Genomic DNA, 26,747 nt, shown 5'->3' with positions numbered 1-26,747 from the left:
TGCCAAACTGGATTAATTTAGAATTTGTAAGTTCGGTGGAATCGTTAAAGAATGGGATCGGGATGGACTACTTTCTCCGATATGTGGAAAGGGTTTTGTATCATACGATGAGTTTGTTGCTGGCAATGAAATAATGTGGAAACTAATTATCGCTACTGTGAAATTAAGAATCAAAATACTAATTGGTTAGATTTTCAGAAAAATTGGGATTTTATGGTAGAAAGTAAATGCAAGTGCCGAATTATGCAAATGGACATCCGTTTAAATATTTACATAGGTAGTTGTGGATTACATGCATTCGCCAGAAGTTTTTGTAAACTTGATCAATCCATGAAAGGTAGCCATGTAGCCAGACTAAACAATAAAAAATTTCATGATTAAACCTTCAACCTTGTAAAGTTTGTAAAATTACCAATGTACTGATGAATTAAATAAAAGGTTCCAGTTCCTTCGGCCACTTACAAGAGATGACCACGTACCTTATTAAGAATAATACCATGTTTAACATTTTAAGCGTTTACACATGTGCTGTTCACCAACGCGATGTGTGTGTGTAAATATGTCTTCTTTTTGTTTGTGTAAAGTCTAAGCAAACTAGTTTAGCCAGTACGATGTGAAAAATAATGGAAAATTAAAGTTAACCACGGCTTAAAGGAACTGATCCTGAGTAAATACTCTTAATGATATTGATATCTTTGTGTAACTAGTCAATTTACTGCATATTTACATGTTGCATACATCCCTATACATATAATTAAGTAAAGCTGCCGACAATTACGAATGTGCATATGTATGTACATTCCAACCGCACTTGTTTATAGCCATCTATACTTTGATGATGTCACATAATTCATCCAGCATCAATATTATTTTCATTGTAAATAGATATTAAAAATATTTGTTATCTACGTGTGCAAATCTCCATCCGCACTCACGAGATTGACCAAAATGAGTGATTTTTGTACATATGTACCCATGGGTACAAAACAAACCAGACCACGCAGTTGGAAGCTGAGCCGCCTCATCAAATCACAACAGATATCTATATATTTACAATTGTATTGGTGATCCAACTTCTTCTATAGTAAAAATATGTTTATATAGTGCCTGTTATGCAAATGCCTACTTTATATGCGACTATGTATGGAGTTATATATGTATGGTTTTATTCATTATCATGTCACGAAAAGTGGGGTCGTGCTGGTTCCATAGAAAATAAGTAAATCCTCCTCGTGACATAAAGTCTGTGGAAGTTGGGTGTGTGTGATTATCCAACTGTGATATGTTTATGTACTGGTCCAGCCCGTCGTGTCAGCACGTAGTATTTATGGATGTAGTTAAAGAATATGCATAATTACGGCTAAAAAGACTTGTAGACAAGTGAGTCCAATCCAGTCTAATTCAGTTCATTTATCTAAAACCATCCCATTAAGCGTACACTCACTCGTTCACTCACTGGATAAGCGTCAACTTCATACACAACTTTGTCCGTCAAATATAGTTGTTCAAGTAGAAATAATGTCTGCAATTGTGGAACACCCGATCCGGAGCGTGCTCGTCGCCAATCGGGGTGAGATTTTGGATGATTCAGAGTCTTAGAAAATTTTGTATTTCAAATTTCAGTGATATATTTAAATATATTTATAATAAATATGTAGGCGAAATCGCCGTCCGAGTCTTCCGAGCCTGCTCCGAGTTAGGAATCCGGTCCATTGCCATTTACTCTGAGCAGGATAAGATGCACATGCACCGACAAAAGGCGGATGAATCGTACCTCATAGGTCACGGGCTCGCCCCGGTCGCGGCTTATTTAAATATTCCTGAAATAATCAAGATCGCGAAGGAACACGATGTCGACGCGATCCATCCAGGGTACGGATTTCTGTCTGAGTCCGCCGAGTTTGCAGAAGCTTGTGTCAAAGCGGGGATTCGGTTTATCGGACCTACGCCCAAAGTGGTCAGAACGATGGGGGATAAAGTGGCGGCGAGAAAGGTTGCCATCGAGGCCAATGTCCCTGTCGTCCCTGGGACGGAACTTCCGGTATCAACGGCGGCAGATGCGGTCGAATTTTGTAAGACGCACGGACTTCCGGTCATGGTAAAGGCGGCTTTTGGCGGGGGCGGGAGGGGGATGCGGGTCGTGAGGAAGTTAGAGGATGTCGCGGACATGTTTAACCTTGCGAGTGGCGAGGCGAAAGCAGCGTTCGGCGATGGGTCCATGTTTATTGAAAAGTTTGTGGAGAAAGCGAGACACATTGAGGTTCAACTGCTTGGAGACGAGTATGGAAATGTGGTCCATTTATACGAGCGGGATTGCTCGGTGCAACGAAGACATCAAAAGTAATGTTATGTTTAGATATGAATAGGTATGAATTTATGGGGAGGGGATTCTAATTATAGTTTTATCTTTTAGGGTGGTTGAGGTCGCACCCGCTCCAAATTTGGATGAGGATGTGAGAGAGGAGATGGCCAGTGCGGCAGTTCGATTGGCGAAGCACGTGGGATACACGGGAGCGGGAACGGCCGAATTTTTATTAGAGCCCAGCGGGAAGTTTTACTTTATCGAGGTCAACGCCAGGATTCAGGTGGAGCATACGATCACGGAGGAGATTACGGGGTGAGCTGATGATAAATAAATATTATGTGTAACATTGTGGTATGTTGACATTTAAGAGCCTATTCATTATGAATTTTATTGATATTTCAGCGTGGATCTCGTACAATCTCAAATTCGCATAGCTGAGGGTGCCTCACTCCCATCGCTCGGCTTAACCCAAGAAAACATCCGCATCGATGGATTTGCTATTCAATGTCGTATCACGACAGAGGATCCCGCTGAAGGCTTCCGTCCAGATTCTGGCAGGATTGATGTATTTCGAAGCGGTAAATAACGATTTATTATGAGATATCCCTTGAATTAAGATACTGATATTTTCTCATTAAGGTAGTTACAAGAATGACCCACATTAAGATCATTTTTCAGGTGAAGGAATGGGCATCCGATTAGATGGCGCGTCCGCCTTCGCTGGTGCGATCATATCGCCATATTATGATTCCCTCTTGGTTAAGGTTATCTCCCATGCGAGAGATTTGTACTCCTCGGCCTCAAAGATGGACCGAGCGTTGAGAGAGTTCCGTGTTCGAGGAGTAAAGGTGAGCGAAAGTAATTGCTTGCAAAATTTGTGCCTAATAAATTTTGTCATTTTCTCCTCTTCTAGACCAACATCCCCTTCCTCCTCAATGTCCTCGAGCACGCACGTTTCCTCGCTGGCACGCTGGACACCAACTTTCTCGACGAGCACCCACAACTCTTCACCTTCCTCCCGCAGCAAAATCGCGCCCAAAAAATTCTAAATTACGTCGGCGAAGTCCTTGTTAACGGACCAACGACACCTTTAGCCACCAGTCTCAAACCCGCCGTTGTCGTTCCCGTTGTCCCATTGACCCCGCATACTGCCCCACATCCGACGTCAGGATGGCGAAAAATACTCCTCGATCATGGTCCCGCCGCTTTCGCCGCTGCGGTGAGGGCTCATCCAAAACTTTTGTTGATGGACACCACCCTCCGAGATGCACATCAAAGCCTGTTGGCCACTCGCGTGAGGACGTACGATTTGGTTAGAATCGCACCTTTCGTGGCGCACAAGTTGAGTCGCCTCTACTCGTTGGAAAACTGGGGAGGTGCGACGTTCGATGTTTCCATGAGATTTCTACACGAGTGCCCGTGGGAGAGGTTGATCGCGTTGAGGAAGTTGATTCCAAACGTGCCTTTTCAAATGTTATTGCGGGGGTGAGTAATTTTGACGGTTTATTAATTTGTTATTTTTTTATGTTGCGGTGCGAAGAAATTTAGTTTCGGTTAGCTGTTATATTCTGACAATCGACTTATATATTATTCATTTTAGCGCTAATGCAGTTGGGTACACAAACTATCCGGATAATGTGGTGTACAAGTGAGTATAAGAAATTTTAATTACTATTTCATTAATGAAAGCGGAAATTTTGAATTCCCACCGGGTTCGAAATGACGTGACATGCTTATTCATATGAATTTTTAGTATTGTATTTTCAGTTTATTTTCATGCATGTGAATGAATTAGATTCTGTGGAGTTTTACATTTGATAAAATTTTTCTACATTTTCAGATTCTGCGAATTAGCTGTTCGAAACGGTATGGATATCTTCAGGGTCTTCGACTCTCTCAACTACCTTCCAAACCTACTTTTGGGCATTGACGCCGTCGCCAAAGCCGGTGGCGTCGTAGAGGCCGCCATTTCTTACACTGGTGATGTATCCGACCCATCCAAGACCAAGTACGATCTAAACTACTACCTTCGCCTGGCGTCTGCCCTCGTTGACGCCGGCACTCACATTTTATGCGTAAAAGATATGGCGGGACTTTTGAAACCACAAGCTGCCCGACTATTGATTTCCGCATTGCGTGCCCAACACCCCACAATGCCAATTCATGTTCATACCCACGACACTTCTGGAGCAGGGGTCGCCTCCATGCTTGAAGCAGCCCGAGCTGGGGCAGATATTGTTGACGTGGCGGTAGATTCCATGTCTGGCATGACCTCTCAACCAAGCTTTGGTGCCATTGTGGCATCTCTTCAAGGAACGGAACAAGCAACGGAATTCGGTTTGGAGGAAGTTTCAGCATACTCAAGCTACTGGGAACAGGCCCGGACTTTGTATGCGCCGTTCGAGTGTACGACGACGTTGAAGAGTGGAACGGCGGATGTTTATCTGCACGAAGTACGTAAATTTTTTCGGATTCAAATGTAATTTATGTATGCAGCTCCAAAATATTAAAAATAATAAAATAATGTATATAGATTCCAGGAGGACAGTACACCAACCTTCAGTTCCAAGCTTATTCTCTAGGATTAGGGAGTCAGTTCCACAAGGTGAAAGCGGCCTATGCCGAGGCAAACATGCTTCTCGGGGATATCATCAAGGTGACACCGAGCAGTAAGGTGGTCGGCGACTTGGCCCAATTTATGGCGCAGAATAAACTTACTTCCAAAGAGGTCGAGGAACGGGCGGAAGAATTATCGTTTCCTAAAAGTGTGGTGGAATTTATGCGAGGTGAAATAGGACAACCGCATGGGGGGTTTCCGGAACCGTTGAGATCCAAGGTATTGCTCTGAAAATTTCCTTATCGATCGATACAAATATGCAAATGCTAATCTGAGTTGATTGCCCCCAGATTTTGAAAGGTCTACCTGGTATCGAAGGACGCCCTGGAGCTCAACTCGCCCCATTCGATTTCGAAGCGGCCACCATCGACTTAAAGGAGCGATTTGGGGGCCGCATTCGTGAAGAGGATGTCATGAGTTACGCCCTCTATCCGCAAGTGGCGTCAGACTTTTTCACCTTCCGTGAAAAGTTCGGTCCAGTTTGCAAATTGGAGACGAGGATATTTCTTGTTGGTCCAAAAACTGGGGAGGAATTTGAGGTAACGATTGAAAAAGGGAAAACCCTATCGTTCAAGACACTCGCGGTGGCGGTAGATTTGAATAAGCATGGAAGAAGGGAAGTCTTTTACGAGGTCAACGGGCAGTTGAGGTCGGTCTTTATCAGGGATCGAGGGGCAGCAAAGGTTAGATTTTACATTTACATTTTAAGTAAGGAATTTTATAATTTCATAATATATTATGTTCCTCAGGAGCACACTTTCCACCCGAAAGCTGAAAAGGGGATTAAAGGTCAAGTCGGAGCACCCATGCCGGGGTCAGTGATCGAGTTGAAAGTCGCTGAAGGTGAAAAAGTCCCAAAGGGAGCCGCACTTGTCGTTCTTTCCGCAATGAAAATGGAAATGATTGTGCAGGCTCCGATGGACGGCGTCGTGTCAAAAATTCATGTCACAAAAGATATGAAATTGGATGCGGAAGATTTGATCATCACAATCGTATAGATACGTAACTTATGTACGTATTTATACACATTTAGAATATAAAACATACTATGTAGGTAACGTAACATGTTTGTATTTAGTATTGGCCATTGGTTAGAAAATTAATAAAAATACGTGTTTGTAATCAAAAGTTGTACTAACTTATCGGATGAATGTTTAATATTTATATCGACTTTTGTATTCATCTCGTAGATTCGACATTTCTATATGGGGCACTTTTCTGCTGAAGATCATCATAAGCAGTGACCTTTAAATGCGTATTTGTAGCTCTGCTTATAGAAGATAATTTCGTAGATTATTGAAGTATTCTTACAATCTGTATCATACATATGCATATAAATACGTGTCCGGTTGCCTCAAACAGTTAAGAAACTAATCAAATTCACAAATATCTTTGTACATGCATGCATAAATACGTATGTAAGTCAAGATTGGATGAATTATGCAACGGGAAATGTGGTTGGTAACATATTTAATGCATTTCCATACACACATATTGTGTAGTGTAATATGTAGATCATGGTACTTGTACATGTGCATAATGAGATGCAGTTTTTTTATCCAGTTACTATACCAGTGGTGGTAAACAGGTTATACGTCAAGGTGACGATGATTCACCAATTTCTGTGTTTTAATAGGACGATCATGCCATAATTGCACCATTGCATCGTGCCAGTTTCATGCAATGTCAAATTCAAGTATGGTTTGCAATGTTTGCATCACGCTTTCGACTCCTGCAAAGTTCTTCTTGGTCGTTACCATGCAAAAATCCAGTACTTGGGTGGCTTGCTTGTCAGTTCGATTTGTGGAGCGTGTGCAGCACAAATTAGCAATCACGCTTGCATTTTTGCAAACTCAGCAGTAAGTTGTTACAAATTTGTATATCCAAGAACTTACAATGGAACCTTTTATCAGGCTACACCAGGATCGACTAGCGAGTTATGTCAAAAAATCAAGCCAAAAATTAGGAGTCACGTGACACTTATCTTTCCGTTGAATGGCCCCTTTGAAGAAAAATATTGGCGGTGAAGTTCAGTTTTTGAGCAAATTTTCTCTTGCGTTTTCTTCCACGGGGCGAAAACCAAGGCGCTCGTTTGAACTTTGACCTCCAATATTTTTCTTCAAAAGGGCCATTCAACGGAAAGAGAAGTGTCACGTGACTTCTATTTTTTTGCTTGATTTTTTGACATCACTCGCTAGTCGATCCTGGTGTAGCTTGAAAAAAGGTTCCATTGTTAGTTTGGGTTTTCATGGTTGTTAGCTATTCATATTTTTGCAAAATTAAGACGCAACTTTCATGTTAGGAAAATTTTTGCATAATTTGATTTTGCAAACTTTGTACCTTCACCAATTCATTTAATTTTGGGGCTCACTTTCACTTAAAATAATTTTTTATCCTTAAATTTGCATAGGTCAAAATGTCAAGGAAAGCTGGATTGACGCTGCTCTCCTCTCCAAATCTCCAAGTGATACGAAATTCACTCCAAACTGGAGCAAATCTCAAACCAGTCCTAATAATCAGAAGCTTAACATCCACAACGCACCTGTCACCTCGGGTGTCATTTATGTCGAATGGTGACACCACAGGGCTTCTCTCAAACCGACCTTCACTCACAAAATATCGCAGCGAAGGACGACCCCTCACAATACTCCTCCCATGGCTCATGGCCAACAGGAAAGCGGTGGAAAAGTATGCAAAGGTCTACTTGGACAAAGGTGCGTAAATATGCAAATGCATGACAAATTTTAAATATTTACGGCTAAAATTTGTTAAGATAGCGTTCATTCAAGTTCCACAAATTAATTTAACCTCAATTAACTTTCCTCTCGCTTTCACTCGATTTGCAGGATTCGACGTACTAACAATCGGCATGAGTGCGGCACACCTCCTTCTCCCCTCGCTGTACGAACCCATCACAACGAAAGAAATCCTGCCAACTTTATTGAGCTCGGATCACGATGAAAAAATTATCCACTCCTTTTCCGTGGGCGGATTCGTTTTTACCCGAATTCAAAAACATGCCGAGTTATCTCCTCATGGGGAGAAGTTTCTGGGGACGATCAAATCCCAAATTTATGACAGTATGGCTGATATTACATCGCTAAAGCTAGGAAGTAGTAAATCCATCTTTGTAAGAAGCCCACTGCTTCAAAAGGCATTTTCCAACTATGTCGATCTACATTTGAAAGTTTTCTCCGACTCGACGAAGACTTATCTAGAGTCGAAAAATATTTTCTACAATAAACCCGTCACGCATGCACCGGCTCTATTTTTGTCGTCTGAACTTGACCCAATCAGCCCTCCAAGTATGCACAGAGGGATGATCGACTGCTGGAGGGGGCAGGGGATAACTTGTGATCATAAAGTTTGGAACGATACGCCACACGTAGGGCATATGAAAGTATATCCCGAAGAGTACAAAGAGTTGGTGTGGAACCACTTGAAACGCAGTGGGATTAACGTTGCGGAAAAGGATGTAATTCGTAGAAGGGAAGAAACTGTGATAAACGGCGGTGACAATTTTACCAAGGGGGATAATAATCGAGTACCAAATATTGTACAGTACAAAACATTGTAAAATTGGATGGAATATACATAATAATGTTGATATTGAGCAACAAATTTATTTGTGATTAAGCTTGAAAAAGCTCCGACACAATGACCTGGGATGACTAAACTACACTAAATATTTAATAAGCATTTCAATAAAATAGTTTCATAAATGAGACAAACATTTTATCGAAGCATCGTCTTTATATGTGGTTACATGCTATTTATACATACATACCTATTTATGTAAGGGATCGTCCATATATTACGTCATCAAAATAGTGGGTGGGTGGTTTTGATCTTGATGACGTCAACTTATTTCTATTCTTATTTTTATTATTTCTTTCATATTTCCTTGTTGTTGGTCATTTTTTCAAAAGCTGCATAAATTTTCTATTTTACATAACAAATTTTTAAAACTCAAAAAATTGTCCGCAGCATTCTACATGTATTGGAGGTATGAATATTTTTGGCTTGTATCTAGCTTTCGTAAATATGTAACTCAAGGTCACATTTATTTTAAAATCTCTCGATATCACATAGATGTTAAAATGATAAAGTCGAATTATTTTACTCAAAGGTGAAATTATTGTCATTATTTTTGTTTTACATGATTAATTATAAGTAGTATTTGGAGTAGTCCAAAAGTTGACCGTTTTTTTGGATTTGTTAGTTATCCAATTTTATTCTCGAACAATAGATGATAGATGACATGCATGAAACCTTTGAGTGACAAAAATCGATCAAACGGTCCCCAGAAATTTTCGTTCGAAGCCAAACATCACAACCGCTTTTCCAAGGAAAGAATGTCACAAACGAAGATTGTGGACAAGCTGAAATTTTCCAAATATGGTGTTTCCTGTTCCACATGATCTTAGGTGCATAATTCCGTTGGAAATCGGAAGCAATGAAAATGCAACCTACCAGGCGTGCCATCGCATGTAAAGTACCGGCCCCCCAAAAAGATATCGCGTACAGTTTTTTCAAAAAATCGATACCATAACAAGTCGAGAAAACCACCCGAAATAAACTTAAAGTGGACAGGTTGTCAAAGTTTGTCGGCTGCATATGAGTTTGGTCATCGAAAACAAACTTCAAGAAAAGGTCAAGAAACAGTCCAAATTTCACACCTAAAATACCGTAAAAACTCAAAGAGTAGCCGTTGCTCTAATAGTAGCCTTGCTAAAATAGTAGCCGTGTCTATTTTCATAATTTTGTAAATAGTGACCGTGCTCAAATAGTAGCCCTGCCCAAATAGTAGCCTTATTCCAATAGGTGCCTCTCCATTTCCATACAACCACACTTCTTACCAGTTCATTTAGATAATTAAATTAGAATTCAATATAATCGCAGTTACACACTATCCAAGCGATGAATCGATGACAAACCACGAATTTAGCTCATCGAAGGAATCATCGAAGAGCTGGTCGAGCAGAATAACATTCTGATGGACTACAACTCTAAACGCAAAATTAGTGTTGTTACATATCTTAATTTAACTTGAGCTTGATTCATGGAATAAAAATAATAGTCATATGCAAATAGTAGCCGTGTCTCTCTTCATAATTTTATAAATAATAGTAACCTTGCCCAAATAGTAGCCTTGCCCAAATAGTAGCCTTGCTCAAATAGTACCCGGGTCCTACCCACCGATTTTATAAATATGTAGTAGCCCACGACTACTATTTGAGTTTTTACGGTAACTTAATTTCGAAAATCTTTCGGGAAACGACCCAGTACGTAGAAGACTTAGAACAAAAGCTTGGGATTTCAATCACTCCTATCTCCCTGGTACCCCTGCAAAGTCCTGATGCCAGTAATTTGAACTACTAAAACAATATCTTCATCTCAGGCGAAAGTAGTATTTTGGAAAAAATTTCAGGCATTGAAAAAGATTACCCAGCAAATACCCTACTCATCATTGGTTTTTACATTAGATAAAGGAACTACGTATTTCCCACCAAAATCATTAAAATCGATCTGAGATTTATGACGACTGTACGCTTTATTGTCGAACTTGCAGATTTTCAGTACATAATTTTAAAAATCGTAGTCCAAGTTATGGCTGAAGATATGGTAAGTCATCCTTGGATCACTTACCATATCTGGAAAGATGAATTGCGTCTTTAGATGGCTTCCAGTTCTTCCACAACTTGACGATGTCAGGGAAGAAAAAATCGAGCAATTTATGAAACGCATTCTCCTTCATCCAAACATGGGGTTATTTTCATAACTTTGTCCACAAATGAAGATCAATGTCTGAGGGAAAGTTTCAGAAAAAACTGATACCAGGAACACAACAAGAAAAAAGTTCCAGGAATTTCTTTGCGCAGGTAGTACGATTTTTGTGTGCTCAGAAACTTTATACATACACACTTGTATAGGAAAATTAATGAATTTGTGGAAACAGCGATATATGTAGACTTGTTAGCCAAGCGTCTGGGGAACACATTTAACAAGCGAAACAAATTCATCGACGCTTAATGCTGTTTTTGTTTTTTTAGGCTGCTCAAAATAGGGTAGATAATCCTTAGTATGTGTTGATGGTTACATTCCTGATTAAAATTCCAACAGGTTTGCAACCAGACATTTTCGATTCATTGTTGGGTACTCTCGAACAATTGTTTCCAAATAAACTTTCGGGAATTAAGCTTAAGTTTCAAGGGGTGGAAGTTATACAACATTCATTGAAACCCATTCCCTCTTGGGGATTCGTTGATTAGCTGTCAAAGTTTATCTTCAGAAATTTTATGTATTCTGTAATAACAGTGCACACGTTGGACATGATATTGTAAGATTTTAGTAATGGTAATTTTTAATTTAAGAGGACCAATTCTAGTTCGTGTCACTCAACAAATTTTTCACCATGACCGACTATTTAAAGTTTCGAACTTTGGGCCAATTATAGTCGAAAATACGTTGGATTAAAATTTAATGAGTTAAACGTGTGAGGCACAATTATGCCGTCTGACCAGTGTTTTAATTTACAATGCGTTAGCGTGAACTGATTTTCTCGGATTTTCGCCAGATTAGTTTGAAATTGTTAATTCACGGGAATGTTCCGACTGTATGTGTTTTCCTGAATGCGAGTATTGTCTACTATTTATGGCAGAAAGTTGACAAATTTTTAGCCCAAAACACCATTTTTACTAAAGGGTGTTGATTTAATTCGCCAACATCAATTTTTCGGCCCGACAATTATTGATGCCTTTAATATTTTTCCTTGAAATTTTTACCATGGTTAGAAGCAAGATATACAAGTGCTAATTTTAAGCATCATAGTATTGAGATACAGGTCTTAGAATCGGAGAATGCCAAACAAACATGAATTCCAGCAAAATTCGGATATACCGGAAACGTTTGTGGCAATGCGTGAACGAAAATTTTGTCAAGGATGAAAAACGGCCTGGACAACCCAAATTTGTCCCATCAATCAGGAGAACAAAGACTGCTGAAATTTATGCGAAAACTTGAAATTCTTTTCCAAATTGTTTAGGGGAGTTAAACACAAGAACACGGATTATGTGAAAATCAAATATAAATACCTAGTTCATTCTCGTGAAAAATATCGTCGAATCTTCACAATGTTGTCACAGAACTTTCAGGCTAACCCAAAAAAACATGTTTCCACCAAAAATATCGATGACCGAATTGCATTTACATAAATGCTCTGAGAAACTTGGTATTTGAGAAGATAAAAAATTTCGTCGTCACATCCTTGACACTGATGAATCTCAAATCGAGTTATACCCTAAATTACACTGACAAAATAGAGGATACAGAACAGCAAAAAAATTTGATTAATCAATAATGAGGGTCCACATATTTTTGATGCAAGTTATGGTAACTTGTGTTATTTGTGCTCGAATAATATCAAGTTACAACGAGCCTCAAACAAAGAGTTGAGAGCTTGATTAAAGCCAACCGTGGAATCACAAATTACTGAGGTAACTCACAAAAATAGTTGGCTTTCGTCATACTTTCACTTTTGAAAAGCAAGCGTTTTTCTTACGGTAAAGTATGTTGTCCAATTAAATCAACACCCTTTACATAAATTCTACAAATTCTAACCCAATCACAAAAATTCAACATATTTTCTAAAAAATTAGTTATGTGATTATCATGTTTCTAGAAGCTTTTAAAGGTTGGAACTATGTAACTATTTCTGAATTTTGAAAAATGCATGAAAATCTTAAAATTTTAAATTTCAAAGATAATGAGAAGTGGAGTTTTTTAATTACTCATCGTAGTTCTGAGCAAGGATACATATCATCATTCATATTATGGAAGAATGACTGACATGCCCATTTACTTCATGTATCTAGTAGTCAATACCAATTATAATTGCGTTAATGTTTTTGACTCAAACCTCAACATTTCTTATTAACGGAGTTATGTAATAAAGGTGTATTGGTAATAAAATTAAAGAACCAAATATTAGCTTCATAATATCGATTGATAATTTTAAGATTTAATATGTTGACGTCATCATCTGGGGTGGGTGGGTGCTTTTGAGAAGTGATGACGATTGATGATTTTGGGGTGGGTGGGTGGTTTTTTCAGGATTTTTTGATGACGTAATATATGGACGATCCCTAACTAGCTTATTGACAACACATTTTTGCATTTATGAAGCATTAGAAAATCTCATTGTAAAGTTGCGTATTACAATAGAATTGTTTTAGAAAATAACAAAAATGGGTGTGCAGACTTCATTTAGCCCGAGACAGAGTACGCTTTTAAATTTGTGTCAGAATTGACAAGACAATTACCACCCTACGTGGTAGTTAAATATTTGCCACTACGTGGCACACAAATTTTTTTTTTTCCCAAATAAGTATTTACAAATCCTATCCCGTGATTACCAGGACCAGTGGGGCTCTCTTTAAAAGCCTGAACTTCAATATGTATGTATTTGTTATGCATAAGTCAGTTTCCCATACCAAACTTAGCTGAACATAGGAACTTTTAAACTAAAAATGGTATGGGTCATCCCTTAGAGTCCCCCTGGTTGAAAGTTTTTCTAATTTCACCTCGGAAACTTTCATTATGAGCCAATGTCTGTGTGCAAAATTTCAGCTTCCTACCTAGCACTATTTCGAAGTTCTTGTGTTCAATGTCCCACCCACCTATATGATCGCTATGTCCCACCCACTTATATGACCGCTACCGGTCAACCACCGGACCGATTTGGTTCATCTTCCAACCTACATAACTACTAAACTTGCCTAATATACATGGGTACAAAATTTGAACTTAATCGGTTCAGCTATTTTGGCTAAATCTTTGGACAGGTAGGTCAACGCACCTCGCCGCCGATAAATCTGATTTTTTATTCCGTCAACATTGGGACATCGTGCCCCGTAGAAAAATCACAAAAAATTGGCCCTGCAGCCGTAAAATCGGTCCGCATCGACCTTTATTCCATACCTGACTCAGGCTAATTTGTACATTAAATTTATCAAGGCGGTAAGTAATAGTGGTGGCATGTAGTGATGCATAGTTGATCTGTTGAAGTGTAATGTATTGCTGTTCGATGTCTTTTAATATTCGCGTCTTCTTTGAGATTTTTGATTGTAACGATTTTGACGCCACAACCCGTCCTTATGTATGAAATAATCCTGTAAAAAAGGCAAAATAAAATTGTTTGAATTTTATAAAATTGATAAAAGATTTGTGCAAATAGTTTTAAATATTATCTAACATTGATGAGCTGAATGTCTATTCCCCAACAAACTGCGATCTTGTTGGTCTTCTCGCGCGAGGGAATCGTGTGCTTTTTATTGAAGATAGTGTCCAAAGTTCCTGTTTGTTTTGGAGTCAGGAATGGCGAATTCACAACCGGATTAGGCGGTTGATTACGAGAGCTCTGTTGTTCACCACGTTGTTGAGAAGGTTGTGGGTTGTGGTGCGTGGAGCCAGGTTGATTGGCGTTGAGAGGGGGGTGAGTTTGTCGGTACTGGATGGTTGATGGGGGTGGGCGACCACCTTGAAAGCGTGGACCAGTCCGTGGAGGTGGAAAGTGCTGGTCCCTTTGGACGATTTGAGTCTGTTGATTGGCATGGGCTGTAGAAAACAGATTTAATCTAATTAAATTGGCTCAATTTTTAATAATGCAATATCTATTATATTATTAATATAATTTGCTCACTTGGACGGAGAGAATTTTGTACAAATGGATTTCTATTGTTATGAGCTGGTCCTGGCTGTTGACTAGTTGTAGGAGCAGTTGGTCGAGACGGCTGGATGTAGTGGGATCTTCGTGGTTGTCCTCGCATTTGGCTTCCTACCCTGGTATGAGAAGGAGTATTATTCGTGCTTCTCCCATTATTTACTAGTTGGGGCGAGGCCTGTGGCTGTGTTCTTGGTGGAGGCAGACTTGGTCTTAAAGGGGCAGGATCGATGAGGATTGGACCTCCCCTTGGAGCTCGAGAGTTGACCGTTTGCATTTGCTCCTCGGGACAGAGGTGCACTTTCCCGATGTGCGTGTAAAGCCCCTCAAAGTTGAGGATACTTGGACAATTTGGAAATGGACAAGGGGTCATTTCCTGGCCTTCATTAATCGAATGATTTTCAATCATGTGATCTTTCCATACGTTCCCTTTGCATGAGAAGAGTTCGTAGCAGACGTGGCAGTATTTTAGGTTGTGTTTCTCCTTCTGGTGCTGGGTTCCCATGCCTCGAGTGCGGATAACAGCATCTGGACATTGTGAACATGACGTGAGCAAGCGGAGGAGGGCGGATTCTGGGTTGCTTGAGGCGAAGAGGGAATGTGGTTTTGAAGTCCTTGGTGGGGGTTGTTCCACCGTAATGGATTGCCGATGCGAATTGACCCTCAAGTAGGCCTCGTTTTGACGGGCGCGTCGAGTTGCTTCGTCGATTTGAGTGGTGAAGGAAGAAGGGTGGCGACTTCGTTCGCGTTCACGAGAGGGTTGGGGCGGCAGCGGAGGACGTGATCGTGATGGGGAATGACGATGACGTGTATGGTGATGGGTTCGTGAGCTTGATCTGCGTCGATCTGACCCGGAACGCAAACGATCCCGGGATTTGGAAGAAGAACGGTGCCGGGATTTGGAAGAAGAACGGTGCCGGGATTTAGAAGAAGAACGGTGCCGAGAGTTAGAACGCGAACGGTGCCGCGATTTATCTTTGTGGCGAGAATGTTTGGGGCGGGGTTCATGTAGATCAACTTTTGTATTGTCAGTCCGATTTACTGAATTTTCCTCAGTCGACTCCACGACTTGCGATGAGGTAGGAGGAGGTACTGAAGGTTGAGATGATGCAGGTGGCATGTTTATGGGTTTTTTAACCGTAACCGGAATCATGGAAGCACGGACTTCCACCCCGTTCATGGTATAAGTTTCCGTCGTCGTCACCATGCTGGGAGCTTCTTCTGGGCTTACACCGTAGAGAAAATTGATTATATTGTACCTGGCGGGCACATTGGCAGTTGGTTGGTTATGTGGGAGTGGAACTGACTCTCTCTGGGCACCATTTGTCTGTGGCGGAGCCGTGGTGTCTTCAAAGAAGATTTCGCTGCCGTCCATACTCTCATGAGAGGTGTTATTTGTCCGCGATGGCGTAGCGGCTTTACCGGGAAGAGTAGGAGGCAATGGTCCATCTGCATTTTGTCGACCTACAAAATACAAATGAGAAGTATAAATCTCGCGAATAATCTATAATTGAATTCACTCATATCAAGACATATTAACTTTTGGTAATTTAATAAAATAAATATATCTTGTTCTGATCTTCGTTTCTGAAGATAGGCAAGATCGGGTTTACTAAAGGATGCGGACATTGTTGCAGGGCTATATAATTTAAATTTTAGACCACCAAATACGACAAAAATTGCATGCAATTACTGAAATTATAATTCTTCCAATTTGTTATTTTAAAAATGTCCATCCTTGCATCAGTTACTTAGGAGAAACAACAGAAAGAGTTAATGTGCCTAGGCACTATCCATAATTTGTAGTTAACAGCATTCACTCATATGGGCATTATTATTACCTTGCGTTGGCAGTGGAAAAGTGGAGGTTGATGGGATAGCGGTGGCGGCCGAAGAATTTCCAAGTTGTTTTTTCTTCAGCTTCACTCGTTTCTGAACCTTCTCTAGTTTTCTCTTCTTCCTTAAAACTATTTCATGTCTCTCAAGTATTTGTTCACCGAGACATTGTATATCGTCATCATCATCATCGTCCTCAACGACTTCCGCTGGTTCTTCCTTCTTGATGGGGAGAAGTGGTTCTGGTTCCGGGTCGGAATCGATGATTTGGATGTCGTCGTCGTCTTCCTCTTCATCGGGATGTTCGTCCCTATCTTCCTTTCCTAATTTTTCTTCTTTTTTCTTAATTTTATCCTTGCCGAGTGGAAGATCGACGTGGATGGGCGGTGGAGCTTGGAAAAAAGAAGCAGGTGCTTGACGGATGTCCCTGACGGAGAGCAGGGAGGGCGACCTGGCACGAGGAGGAAGCTGTTGCTGGTACTGCCTCATCCGATTTTCCTGCTCCTGGTGGTCTTCTTCGTCGTCAGAATGAGCAGGCATTTTTCTTTTAAAAATTAAAGAGTTTATGATTAATTCGTACCCCACACTTGTAAACTAAAATCGTATATTGTTATTAGATATTACGAAATACAAAAGATGGGTCCTGCCGAGGGAAGATCAGGTTATCAGGTTCACATAAAAATCATCATCTCTTCTTGTGTCCTATAAATAAAAAACAAAATCAATGTTAGAAAATTATTATTTTCCTCCGCATATGACTTTCTTGGGGTGCAGGAAATTACAAACTAGTGGGGGGTGGGGGGGGGGCATACGTAACGTGTTACGTTACTATTTAGAGCATATTTTTCTACCATAACACTTAGAGAGTGTAATTTTCTTCGGATTAATTATTTTATATCTAACTTACTTGCACACTCAACGAACAACTTATAGACTACAATCATGGCAAACTGATTAGTAGTACCTGAACTAATGAATCGTTCTATTTCTCACGATAAAATAGCCACAGAAAATATTTTAAGTACCAAAAACAAGAAATTTTCACTTGGCACTTGGTGAAAGAAAATTTGCAAATTGATGGAAACATGTGTGATGTGATCTTGGCTCGAATTCCAGTTTTGTCAAATTCCACCAAAACATAATGGGCAGTTTTTAGTCGCTTGCTGCTGAAACTCTTTGTTCTACTTCAAGCAGACTGCTTTCATGCATGTAACTTGCTTGTTTGCTAACTTATTTAAATTATCTAGCATTATTTTCTTGTGATACTATTTATTGGATGGCAATAGTCTTATCATATTATATATAGGTAAAATACACTACAAGCAACATGATAAGTAATGAATCGAATGGCGCAACGAGTCTGTTTCATATTGATTTTTATGAACATGAAAATATTTAATTTCAGGAATGATAAATTAAAATTAAAATAGGCTGATTAAAAGCTTAACGTTTTTTTGATGGCTTGAGCATTCTATTTCTAAAATGGCAATCCTTAATGAACCGTACAATTTCGCGATACTCGCAGAAAAACAAACAGTCTTGCTGGATAGAACAAATATGCAAAAATGTAATTTAATATCTTCACATGACTCTACAAAATGAGCAATTATACAAAAATCATTTTTGAAAAATGTAATGTGTAGAACTTTCATATATTTCACCATTCACACTTTATACAAATAAATACAAGAAAAGTTGAAATCAGACTGCTCATTTAATGTGCATTTTACTAACTGAGCTTACTTTAAGGACAATTATGCAGGAGGGATGAAACGGCCAAAAAGACTATTCTTGTTCTTGGGGGGTCGTTTGGTGGAGGGATAATTAGCAACAAATTTCAACAAAGAAAGGTCAATGATCTCATTTCACCCACAGAGGCTGACGAGATAAAAAAAGAGTGAGATGTGAGAACGAGCAGCGCCGATTGTGTTTTTTATGGTCCTTGAGACGGACAGGCGAGCAAGAGCCAGTAATTAATTTTCCACGGAATTTTAATTATTTGCACGTCCGAATTGACCTTTAAGTTGAACTTTAATTATTAAATAGCTAATTGTTCTACCTAACCTCTTTTTTGACACGGGCACTTGTCACACGTTTAATTTTCTGTCCGTCCACTTTTCCCATTTTTTTATTCCATTTGACTAATTAGTTGGGTAAATCTTATAATAATACACGACATTTTTTTCAAAGTTCGACATAAAATTTTTGAAAGTAGCAAGGGCGAAATTCGTTCATACTTTTAGAGGTAATGTGATGAATTATAAATTAATTATTAATAACCGTTTGAGATTATGGTGGGTGGATTAAGGAAAAGTTCTACAAAATGTAGGACTGCATTATACTTATCGTTTATTCCAGGATTTTAGCTATTAAAATGCCACGCCCACCCCGAAAGCGAGGCCGATTCAACGTCTTTGAAACATTGTACAAGGAGTACGTCGCTGGAAGGAATGTCGACACGACGATAATGGTTGGGAAGGAAAAGTTGAATGTTCATCGAAACGCGTTGGTCGGAGTTTCCAAGGAATTCAAAAAGAAGTTGAACAAGCAACGTGGCGATGGTGGTAGGGGCCAGCAGAGCTTGATAACTTTGCCGGAGGGGACGTCGCTGGAAGCGGCAAAGGCTTTCATTAAAGTAATCAAACGAGTTGTAGATTTCATAAATATGAAAGTTACAGGACCATTATTATTAAATTACAGGTTCTGTACTTGAAGGACGAATCCCTGGAAATCGGTGTAGTCATGGATGTAGTGTATTTGTGCGACAAATATCTTGTCGAACAACGACTCGATGAGGTCATCTCGACCGTGATTAGAACGATTCACGTGGATAATTGTCTGGCAGTTTGTGAAGGCAGTGTGCACCTGTCAAGGTGTCAGAGACTGTTTGATGCAGCATGGAAATGTTTTATTCGGTATGAGTTGGTGTTTTTATTATGTAGGAAGTAACGTATTAATTAATTTTATATTTTATAGAAACTTTGACGAATTGCTGGGGGAGTTTGGAACCAAGTTAAGCTCAAAGTTATGGGAGAAAATTCTTCACCTGGAAGGAGAAGATGTAGAGATTTCGGAGATATTCTTGTTTGAAGAACTTTTAAAGTAAATTAAGAGCTTATATTTATTATTATTTATTACTTGCATGCATAAAATAATTACTGTTTGACAAACGGAACAATTATTTGTAGATGGCGAGACAGCTACGAATCTCGACAGGAAGAGTTTCAACGGCTTTTGGCTCTGGTTCGATTTCCATTAATGGACCTGGAAACAATTATGCATGTCGTAGAACCTGCTGGAGTCTTGTCAGATAAAGATTTGATGGACATTTCTGCATATATTGTTGGTGGTGGGCCGAAAGGGTATGAGAATAAATTGACTTACCAAGTTACCACGCATATCCATAGCAAGAAGTTTAAAACTTATACAATTCCTTCGTATGCTATCTGAAGGAAACGCATCCCGAGATTCGTCACGCATTCGCGGAAATACAAGTTCGTTACGGGTTTAGCTAACTTACAACATACGTTGGACGAGGCGAAACCCTACGATTTGATTAAGCTCGGACCGGGCATCTTTAGAACGTACTCGACTCTTGTAATTCCAGAGAAGGTGACTATCAAGGGAGCCGGCCCGTCCACCGTTATAGCGGGAGGTTACCCAGACTTCAACATTGAAATTCTGAATGAAGGACCGGATGACATTCACATTTCGGATCTGCAGATCGTTCGGAATTCATCCAATCAACAGGAAGGAGGAGGAGTTGGGTATCCAATCAATTCTGGTATCTCACTCTGGGGAGCAAGGAATATCGCGAAAAACATCACCTTTCAAGAATGTGCCTTAATCGTGGGAGGACGGAACTGCAAAATCGACGAGGTCACTTGCAATGGTGGCCCGGTTGGAATCTGTGTCATGCATCAAGGCTACAACGCTTTGTCTAACCTGACGTTCCGAAATCTCGCCTTTGGATTGTACGTTTCTCACGACAGTGGTGGAAATGTAATTGATAACATTTCCTGTCATAACGTCGACATCGGAGTCACCTTGGAGACAAATAATAACTCTTTAGCCAACTTAATCTATAACTTTTCAAGATTCGGGGTACGAGCAGACAGGAAAGGTGTCCAAGTATTGGGAGGTTCTTGGAACCGACTAAAGAACTTGCAATGTAGGGGTTATCAAGAGTTGCTGATGGGTGGGAATAATGGTCCTGCTGAACCAGTGGACATGGAAGACGTTTTCGCCATGGTCATAGAATCTCAGGGGACTCCAGACCCAGAATATAACCAAGTCGATCGATGCGTCGGTGGTCCGGTGAAATTGAGCGGAGTAAATAACACGTTGACCAATGTTGACGCCGGGAACCTGTTTCTGATTTCTGGAGTACGCCATAAGCTTGGACACTGTTTGGCTGAAAAATATTTCGAGTCGGATGATTCGACTGATGTAGACATGACCGATTGCGATTTATCCCTTTAAACAAATCTGGCTGTTAAAAGTATTTATTTCCACTGATTGATGATTGATTCATGAACATCTTTTGCTTAGTTTATTTATTTTTATATTTATATGACCTCATTGTGTACTTCTACGTGATTTCCAGTATTCTGGACTAAATTAAGTAATAATTGATAGTTTGTAAAATTCTATTAGTATGCTTAGTATAAAATGGACTATGTTTATGGTCCTTAAAAATAGTAATATCTATTAGTTGATGAGAAGTTAAACTTGCAAAATATCACTTGTAGCTTTTGTTGTTTCTATTTGTTGGAATAAGTTGCAGCTTGTTTTGTTCACAGAGTTCTCTAATAAATACATACCAAAATAATCTCGGTATTCTTCAAGGATTCCATTTATTTACAAAGTTGTTAATTTGGAAGTTTAACGAAGCTTTAATTGAATATCATATTTCTTTGGTCACCTTTCTTTGTGATGCATGCATAAAATTCATGCACTATTAATGAACCACAATAATGGCCATTTCACCCCATTTGCTCTTTCTCTGTTAAAAATCTCATTTCTGGGAGAACGTTGGAAATTCATTCACGTGCCGGCTGCGTGAAAGTTTGTTTATTTGCAGAAGCGAAATATTTATTAAATTAATTAATCGTTATCATAATTTTAATTATATTCGTTTCCAAAGTCATTATTTTTCAAGTTAGCCCACAACTATAGCCTATCTACTTGTCAAGTCAGGACAAAATCAATATGAATTCAGAAACCTGTGAGGAAGAGTGATACTTTTAATTATGAATTGAAAATTTAACAAAGTGGTAATTATTTTAAGTTACCAAGTTAAATTTATTTATTTTCCTTCTTACAGGCTGTCATGGTATCTCGGACGTGATCCACTCTGATTTGAAACTACCCGAAGCTTGTTACAAAATCATTGATACTTTTCAGTTCCAACGTCTTCGTCTTATCAAGCAGCTCGGAACCGGAAGTCGCGTATATCCAAGCGCATCCCACACTCGGTTTGAACATGCTATCGGGTAAACGATATTGTTTTAGATAAGTGCATATCTAATTAGTCATATTTTTGGCTTAATTGCACTTACTTTCTTTCACTAGAGCTTCTCATCTTGCTGGAAAGTATGGAAAAATGCTACAATCTAAGCAACCTGAACTACACATTACGGAAACTGACGTTACTTCCCTATATCTCGCCGGACTGACGCGTGACCTTGGCGGAGGACCTTTAGCCTCCGTCTGGACCGAGTTCATGACCAGGACCGGGCAGGTCAACTATTCCCCGGGTGTCATGTCCACCCGAATGTTGGATTACGTCATGGAACAGAACGATTTGACCGTGGAGATGCTAGGATTAAGGAGTGTAGAGGACATCGTCTTTGTAAAAGAGCTCGTCCTAGGGAAACCGCTCGACGGAGGGAACGAATTCAAGGGGAGGGGAAGGGATAAGTGGTTCCTGTATCAGGTGAGATGTTGTCACGTACAAAACCAAATTATTAAGTATCTACTGTGTTATATGTTGAATAAGTAGCCACTTTAGGCAACACATTGACACTGAATTTAATTCATTTCATTTCCCAGATCGTGACCAATTTAGCCACAACCATCGATACGGCCACATTCGACGCTACACTGCGAGATGCTAACTACCTCAACTTGAAAACAGCCTTTGATACGGATCTTATCATGAATAATACGTATGTTTCGAAAGCCAAAGAGGAAGCAGAGTCCACCCTAACATATGCACACTCCATTTTGGACAATCTTTTGGAATTTGGGCGAGCTCGAGAGCAGCTTTACTTCTTCCTGGGAGGGCGCAAGGTGGTCCGCGTCATTGAAGAAATGATGATTGATGTCCTCATCGCGGCAGATGAGCACTTTATCGTGACCGGAAAGGATGGACAGCGTTTTAAGCTGAGTAATGCGCACGAAGACCTGGCTGCCTTTTGCAAATTGACAGACACCATTGTCGACCAGATCTACAACTGGGGAAATGGGGGAGACCGGGCTAAGCGGTTGCTGGACGATATCATGCGGAGAAAGTTGTATCAATTTGTGAATTCTGTTACGGATCTGACGGCAGAGAGTATGGAAATGGTGGGTGCTAAATAACCATAATATAAATAACCCTCAACGTTTATGCTAAGTTGATGACTGTTTTTTCCATCCTAGTCCGCCTTCGTGGCTAAATTGCAAGCCATTAATCCGACCCAGGTCGTTATTATTAAAACTACGCGAGGCTTCTATCCAAATGACGAGGACAATCCTCTCAATAAAGCTTTGTTTTACGGCAAACAGAATAAGGAACACACATTCCGGGCCAGTTTTGCTACTACTCTGCGAAAGTGAGTGATTATTTAATTATTTAATTAATTAAGGGTGTATAATTAATTTGTTTATTTCTGACGTTGTTTTAGAGCACAAAACGGGCGACTCTACATAGTCTTGCGACCAGGGTACGCACTCACCCCGATGGGCGGCTGTGCCACCCCAACGGAACGAGGAGACTGTGGCGACGGTGAAGATCTGGATCTGTTGAAAGAACGGGTGAAGAAATACCTGGCGGAGTGTGGAACATGTATCAAAATCGGCCTGTAGATGCTGGAGAATAAGAAGGCTCAAAACATTTCACGATTTTATGTTGAATACAATTTGCTCAATTTATTTCAGATAAATTTCTCATTGATTGTGTGAATCGACAAGTTTATAAAGTATGTAAAAAATGTTTAAGGCAAATTCCACTAATGTTATTTACCCACATTAATCACTTAATCACGGGTAATTAATTTTCTATTCAGCAGCTTGCATCGTACAAAATTTGCAATTACAAAAGGCTGACTATAATATGAAGGCAACATATTCTAATTATAATTATACATAAGATTATTATAAATTTAAGGTACATACTAAAGATCTTGAGATATTACAAATATATATAGTCACCAATTTGACTAGTCATGTCACTCAAAAGTCAACCGTGAGTCTCGAAGTAACAATAATATTTAATTGTTATTATTATGCGTAAATATCACAGCAATTGGTTTAAATTATATGGAGGACCAAGTTCTTTTACAAATTGTAATATTTAACACAAATCAAAATGGAATATTTAAATGAATAAATAAATAACGATTACAACTATGAGTTTAATATGATTTTGTTGTTACCAGTAACAACAACATTAACAATAGCACTTTGTAATTAGCACCAGTTCGAACTCGGAGTAGTTATTAGGCTTCCTCCTCCTCCTCGTCATCATCACTGCCGTAAAATTCAAGATCCGGACCACTTTCAAATTCAGAGGAATTTAATGGTTTCAGATTCGAGAGGGCGAGTCGAAGCTCAGAATTGAGAGCGGAGGTCATATTAAAATGAGAGGGACCTGGCAGGTCTGGGTTTGGTTGGTCGCCGTTGTCAAGAGTGTGGAAGATTGGGGCTGCATAAGTTCAAATTTAGTACATACATTTATTTAGTACACTGAACAAACTAACACTTCGAAATTAATTGATAACTTACCAGGGTTAACTTTCTTTTCGAAATGGCGACTTTCCTGACTTTCACTCTCATCGCTAGAACTAGAATCATCAACATCTTCACCACCACCTGTAGACTTTTTGAGGGCTTGTTTCTCCCTCATGTCCATACTGACTTTGACCTCGGTTAACTTTGTCTTCAACTCTACAATGACATTGTTCAAGGAAACTTGAGCAAATTGAGTGGTGGGGTCGTTATCTTCGTGAACTGATTCATTTCCTTCATCGCCTAAATTTCCTCTCGCGAGAAAAAATTCATCTCGAGTGGTGTCTTCGTCATTATTATCACGACTTTGGTCGAGATCTTGGTCCGTATTTGCAAATACGGCAGGTTCATCGCCCCCTTCATGGTCGTGTGACTCTTGAGGTTGGACTAGTGTAGATGAGGATGACGGTCCAGGGAGTGGATCAGGCTCATTCGGGACAGGATTGTTGATGCCTGGTTGTGTCAGCAATACCTGGAAGAGGGACGAAAACATGTCGAGTTGGGATCTGACTCTCTCGACAGTAGGCGACAACAAGTCCCACTTCTGTTTAAGCACCTCTTTATCTAATACGAGATTTCGAGTAAGGCACTCTTCTACATTTGGAACCAAACTCCCCAGTTCTTCCAGCGACCTTCTGACTTCCCCTGTCATTCTGGCTAAACGATGAGCATTTGTAAATTGACGGTGGATGGAAGCGACATGTTCTGACGTGGTGGCGGCGGCATTGCTTTCCATCCGGGCCCTGTTTCGATACAAACAGCATTAACTTCAATAATTTCACAAAATTAGATTTAAATTATAAGTATTAATTTCATGCCTTAATTGTCTCCAAATCTTATCGACATATCGCTGACAATTGAAGATGTCAATAAATTGCTTAATACTTCTAGGAGAGAAGAATGATTTTGTATCGCTTTCGCTTTTGCACTTGAGCATCAAAGCAATAATTTGTCGGAAGAGAATTTCGACCACGGTGGACCTGGCAATCAACCATTGTTCCTGAGACCCAAATTAATAATTATCAATCAAATATGTAGATCCAAAATTTAAAAGCTTTTTTACTACTGCTACTGTTACCAGTAATATGTTGGCTCCCGATGCCCATAAAATAGCCCCTTTTAAAAGATTGTCATCCAAGAAAGGTAAACTGAAATTAGGAGAATTAAGGATATCCCGGTGTCCCTCTTCCACCCCATACTCTCGTAAAATGTGTCGAGTCTCACGACCCCAGTCTTCAATGGTGGCAAACAAGCCGGCCGCAGCATAACAAAAATATACCGTTTGAGGATTCAGCTCCCTAAATAATTATAAAACAAATTAAAACTGAATCTGAATTGAGCAAATAAGTTCCAAATTTATAAACTTACAAGAACCCATCTCTCCGAACAGAATTTGCAATTAGCGTCATGCCCGGAGCGATGGAGTCCATGGCCGCAACAATTGTGAGCATTAGTTCATCTAGAATCTCAATGTCGATAAGGTGTCGAGGCGAAAATTTTCTGAAGTCGTCAAGAGTCTTGACCGCCGCGACATTACGAAGGGTCAGTATCCTCGCGACCTGGTGCAACTGCCCAATAATGTTGAGGAGATGGGTGCTGGCCCAGTGGAAAGTGGGCGTTATGGCGTTGTAGAGAAGTGGGGACCTGAGAATTAGCGGAAATGAGATTTTTAACATTCATTCACATTAATTGTCATCATCATATTATTATTTAATTCAACCAATAAAATAAATTTCATTTTATCACTTGTGAATTGCATCGTCATCATGACCTTATTAATAATGCTACAACTAACTAAAATTGGTACTGGCCCTTACGTTTCCTCAACGTGTTTCCGCCACGCTTTCCCCTCTTCGTCGCCAATTTGACACAATTTTTTGTAGTTTCTTGTGATGCACATGCCAAGTGGGGTGATAGTGATTTCCTCCCACTCGTCGACCTTCTCCTCCCCCGTCAACCAGGGCTGCAAAACTTCCATGTAACGTTTCGACAGGAGATGAAGAGCTATTCGGCGGTGGTAGACGGGGTCGGTGTTATAGGAAAACATAATGATAAGCTGACTAGTCGTGGTCGTAAGTGTAAAATAAAGTTGTGGCCCACAACTTGTGGGAGTTACTTCAACTTAACTTGAAATTAATTATATTAATTTTAATTAACCAAGAGTAGAAAGAATGAGAAGCTGGGCAGCGTTTGCTGGCCGAATTTTTCTGGTGAGTGCAGTCGCGGTGAAAGTATGCATGGGCAACGTGATTGTTCATATTCATGAATGAAGTTAA

At 39.8% G+C, this 26,747-nt stretch overlaps 6 protein-coding genes across 9 annotated transcripts; 4 read left to right on the top strand and 2 right to left on the bottom strand.

The window, feature by feature from the left end:
* Positions 1 to 1,323: 1,323 nt before the first annotated feature.
* Positions 1,324 to 6,050, top strand: LOC110857694 (pyruvate carboxylase, mitochondrial). Its single transcript, XM_022106301.2, has 11 exons — positions 1,324 to 1,570; positions 1,659 to 2,340; positions 2,414 to 2,617; positions 2,708 to 2,883; positions 2,984 to 3,153; positions 3,219 to 3,790; positions 3,906 to 3,953; positions 4,146 to 4,758; positions 4,839 to 5,141; positions 5,213 to 5,605; positions 5,672 to 6,050. The coding sequence occupies exons 1-11, from the start codon at positions 1,519 to 1,521 to the stop codon at positions 5,918 to 5,920; spliced, it is 3,462 nt and encodes a 1,153-aa protein (XP_021961993.1). The 5' UTR covers positions 1,324 to 1,518; the 3' UTR covers positions 5,921 to 6,050.
* Positions 6,051 to 6,577: 527 nt separating this feature from the next.
* LOC110857693 lies at positions 6,578 to 8,665 on the top strand. Its single transcript, XM_022106299.2, has 3 exons — positions 6,578 to 6,781; positions 7,333 to 7,636; positions 7,769 to 8,665. The coding sequence occupies exons 2-3, from the start codon at positions 7,339 to 7,341 to the stop codon at positions 8,497 to 8,499; spliced, it is 1,029 nt and encodes a 342-aa protein (XP_021961991.1). The 5' UTR covers positions 6,578 to 6,781; positions 7,333 to 7,338; the 3' UTR covers positions 8,500 to 8,665.
* Positions 8,666 to 13,741: 5,076 nt separating this feature from the next.
* Positions 13,742 to 17,594, bottom strand: LOC110857692. Of its 3 annotated transcripts, none has more exons than XM_022106298.2 (6): positions 17,387 to 17,594; positions 17,104 to 17,181; positions 16,485 to 17,023; positions 14,623 to 16,107; positions 14,176 to 14,537; positions 13,742 to 14,092 (listed from the first exon to the last, which is right to left on the bottom strand). In XM_022106298.2, exons 3-6 carry the CDS (start codon positions 17,017 to 17,019, stop codon positions 14,015 to 14,017), a joined length of 2,460 nt encoding a protein of 819 aa, XP_021961990.1. In that variant the 5' UTR covers positions 17,020 to 17,023; positions 17,104 to 17,181; positions 17,387 to 17,594; the 3' UTR covers positions 13,742 to 14,014. The 3 variants fall into 3 exon arrangements, with proteins under 3 accessions (XP_021961990.1, XP_035714086.1, XP_035714087.1); XM_035858193.1 differs by having other exon boundaries at positions 17,111 to 17,181; XM_035858194.1 differs by having other exon boundaries at positions 17,444 to 17,583.
* An 801-nt stretch (positions 17,595 to 18,395) lies between these two features.
* LOC110857573 lies at positions 18,396 to 21,323 on the top strand. The gene is made up of 6 exons (XM_022106161.2): positions 18,396 to 18,724; positions 18,838 to 19,114; positions 19,180 to 19,394; positions 19,456 to 19,581; positions 19,668 to 19,841; positions 19,932 to 21,323. The coding sequence occupies exons 2-6, from the start codon at positions 18,854 to 18,856 to the stop codon at positions 20,959 to 20,961; spliced, it is 1,806 nt and encodes a 601-aa protein (XP_021961853.1). The 5' UTR covers positions 18,396 to 18,724; positions 18,838 to 18,853; the 3' UTR covers positions 20,962 to 21,323.
* Positions 21,324 to 21,502: 179 nt separating this feature from the next.
* On the top strand, positions 21,503 to 23,725 carry LOC110857712 (deoxynucleoside triphosphate triphosphohydrolase SAMHD1). The gene is made up of 6 exons (XM_022106326.2): positions 21,503 to 21,706; positions 21,806 to 21,974; positions 22,054 to 22,417; positions 22,534 to 23,049; positions 23,125 to 23,297; positions 23,370 to 23,725. Exons 1-6 carry the CDS (start codon positions 21,691 to 21,693, stop codon positions 23,548 to 23,550), a joined length of 1,419 nt encoding a protein of 472 aa, XP_021962018.1. The 5' UTR covers positions 21,503 to 21,690; the 3' UTR covers positions 23,551 to 23,725.
* Positions 23,587 to 26,672, bottom strand: LOC110857711. 2 transcript variants are annotated; one of them, XM_022106325.2, is made up of 7 exons: positions 26,289 to 26,672; positions 25,840 to 26,115; positions 25,550 to 25,769; positions 25,290 to 25,471; positions 25,028 to 25,214; positions 24,469 to 24,943; positions 23,587 to 24,388 (listed from the first exon to the last, which is right to left on the bottom strand). In XM_022106325.2, exons 1-7 carry the CDS (start codon positions 26,516 to 26,518, stop codon positions 24,183 to 24,185), a joined length of 1,776 nt encoding a protein of 591 aa, XP_021962017.1. In that variant the 5' UTR covers positions 26,519 to 26,672; the 3' UTR covers positions 23,587 to 24,182. The 2 variants fall into 2 exon arrangements, with proteins under 2 accessions (XP_021962017.1, XP_021962016.1); XM_022106324.2 differs by having other exon boundaries at positions 24,469 to 25,214.
* Positions 26,673 to 26,747: the final 75 nt, after the last annotated feature.

The sequence above is a fragment of the Folsomia candida genome, unplaced genomic scaffold, assembly GCF_002217175.1.
Source record: "Folsomia candida strain VU population unplaced genomic scaffold, ASM221717v1 Fcan01_Sc019, whole genome shotgun sequence".
In the NCBI taxonomy this organism is placed as follows: Eukaryota; Metazoa; Arthropoda; class Collembola; order Entomobryomorpha; family Isotomidae; genus Folsomia; species Folsomia candida.
This window is presented reverse-complemented; position numbering and strand designations above follow the sequence as displayed.

Bases quoted from the DNA above. Each gene is read 5' to 3' on its own strand.
- LOC110857712 (XM_022106326.2), top strand. The intron at 22,418-22,533 runs GTGAGATGTTGT...TTCATTTCCCAG, and splicing joins ATAAGTGGTTCCTGTATCAG to ATCGTGACCAATTTAGCCAC. The intron at 23,050-23,124 runs GTGGGTGCTAAA...TTTCCATCCTAG, and splicing joins CGGCAGAGAGTATGGAAATG to TCCGCCTTCGTGGCTAAATT.
- LOC110857711 (XM_022106324.2), bottom strand. From the start codon at position 26,518: ATGTTTTCCTATAACACCGACCCCGTCTACCACCGCCGAATAGCTCTT. The intron at 25,770-25,839 runs GTAAGTTTATAA...ATAATTATTTAG, and splicing joins GTTCGGAGAGATGGGTTCTT to GGAGCTGAATCCTCAAACGG. The intron at 25,215-25,289 runs GCATGAAATTAA...GTATCGAAACAG, and splicing joins AAGATTTGGAGACAATTAAG to GGCCCGGATGGAAAGCAATG.
- LOC110857694 (XM_022106301.2), top strand. From the start codon at position 1,519: ATGTCTGCAATTGTGGAACACCCGATCCGGAGCGTGCTCGTCGCCAAT. The intron at 4,759-4,838 runs GTACGTAAATTT...TAATGTATATAG, and splicing joins CGGATGTTTATCTGCACGAA to ATTCCAGGAGGACAGTACAC. The intron at 5,142-5,212 runs GTATTGCTCTGA...GATTGCCCCCAG, and splicing joins CGGAACCGTTGAGATCCAAG to ATTTTGAAAGGTCTACCTGG.
- LOC110857693 (XM_022106299.2), top strand. From the start codon at position 7,339: ATGTCAAGGAAAGCTGGATTGACGCTGCTCTCCTCTCCAAATCTCCAA. The intron at 7,637-7,768 runs GTGCGTAAATAT...CTCGATTTGCAG, and splicing joins AAAGGTCTACTTGGACAAAG to GATTCGACGTACTAACAATC.
- LOC110857573 (XM_022106161.2), top strand. From the start codon at position 18,854: ATGCCACGCCCACCCCGAAAGCGAGGCCGATTCAACGTCTTTGAAACA. The intron at 19,115-19,179 runs GTAATCAAACGA...ATTAAATTACAG, and splicing joins CGGCAAAGGCTTTCATTAAA to GTTCTGTACTTGAAGGACGA. The intron at 19,395-19,455 runs GTATGAGTTGGT...TATATTTTATAG, and splicing joins GCATGGAAATGTTTTATTCG to AAACTTTGACGAATTGCTGG.
- LOC110857692 (XM_022106298.2), bottom strand. From the start codon at position 17,019: ATGCCTGCTCATTCTGACGACGAAGAAGACCACCAGGAGCAGGAAAAT. The intron at 14,538-14,622 runs GTGAGCAAATTA...TGTTTTCTACAG, and splicing joins ACAAAATTCTCTCCGTCCAA to CCCATGCCAATCAACAGACT. The intron at 14,093-14,175 runs GTTAGATAATAT...CCTTTTTTACAG, and splicing joins TAGACATTCAGCTCATCAAT to GATTATTTCATACATAAGGA.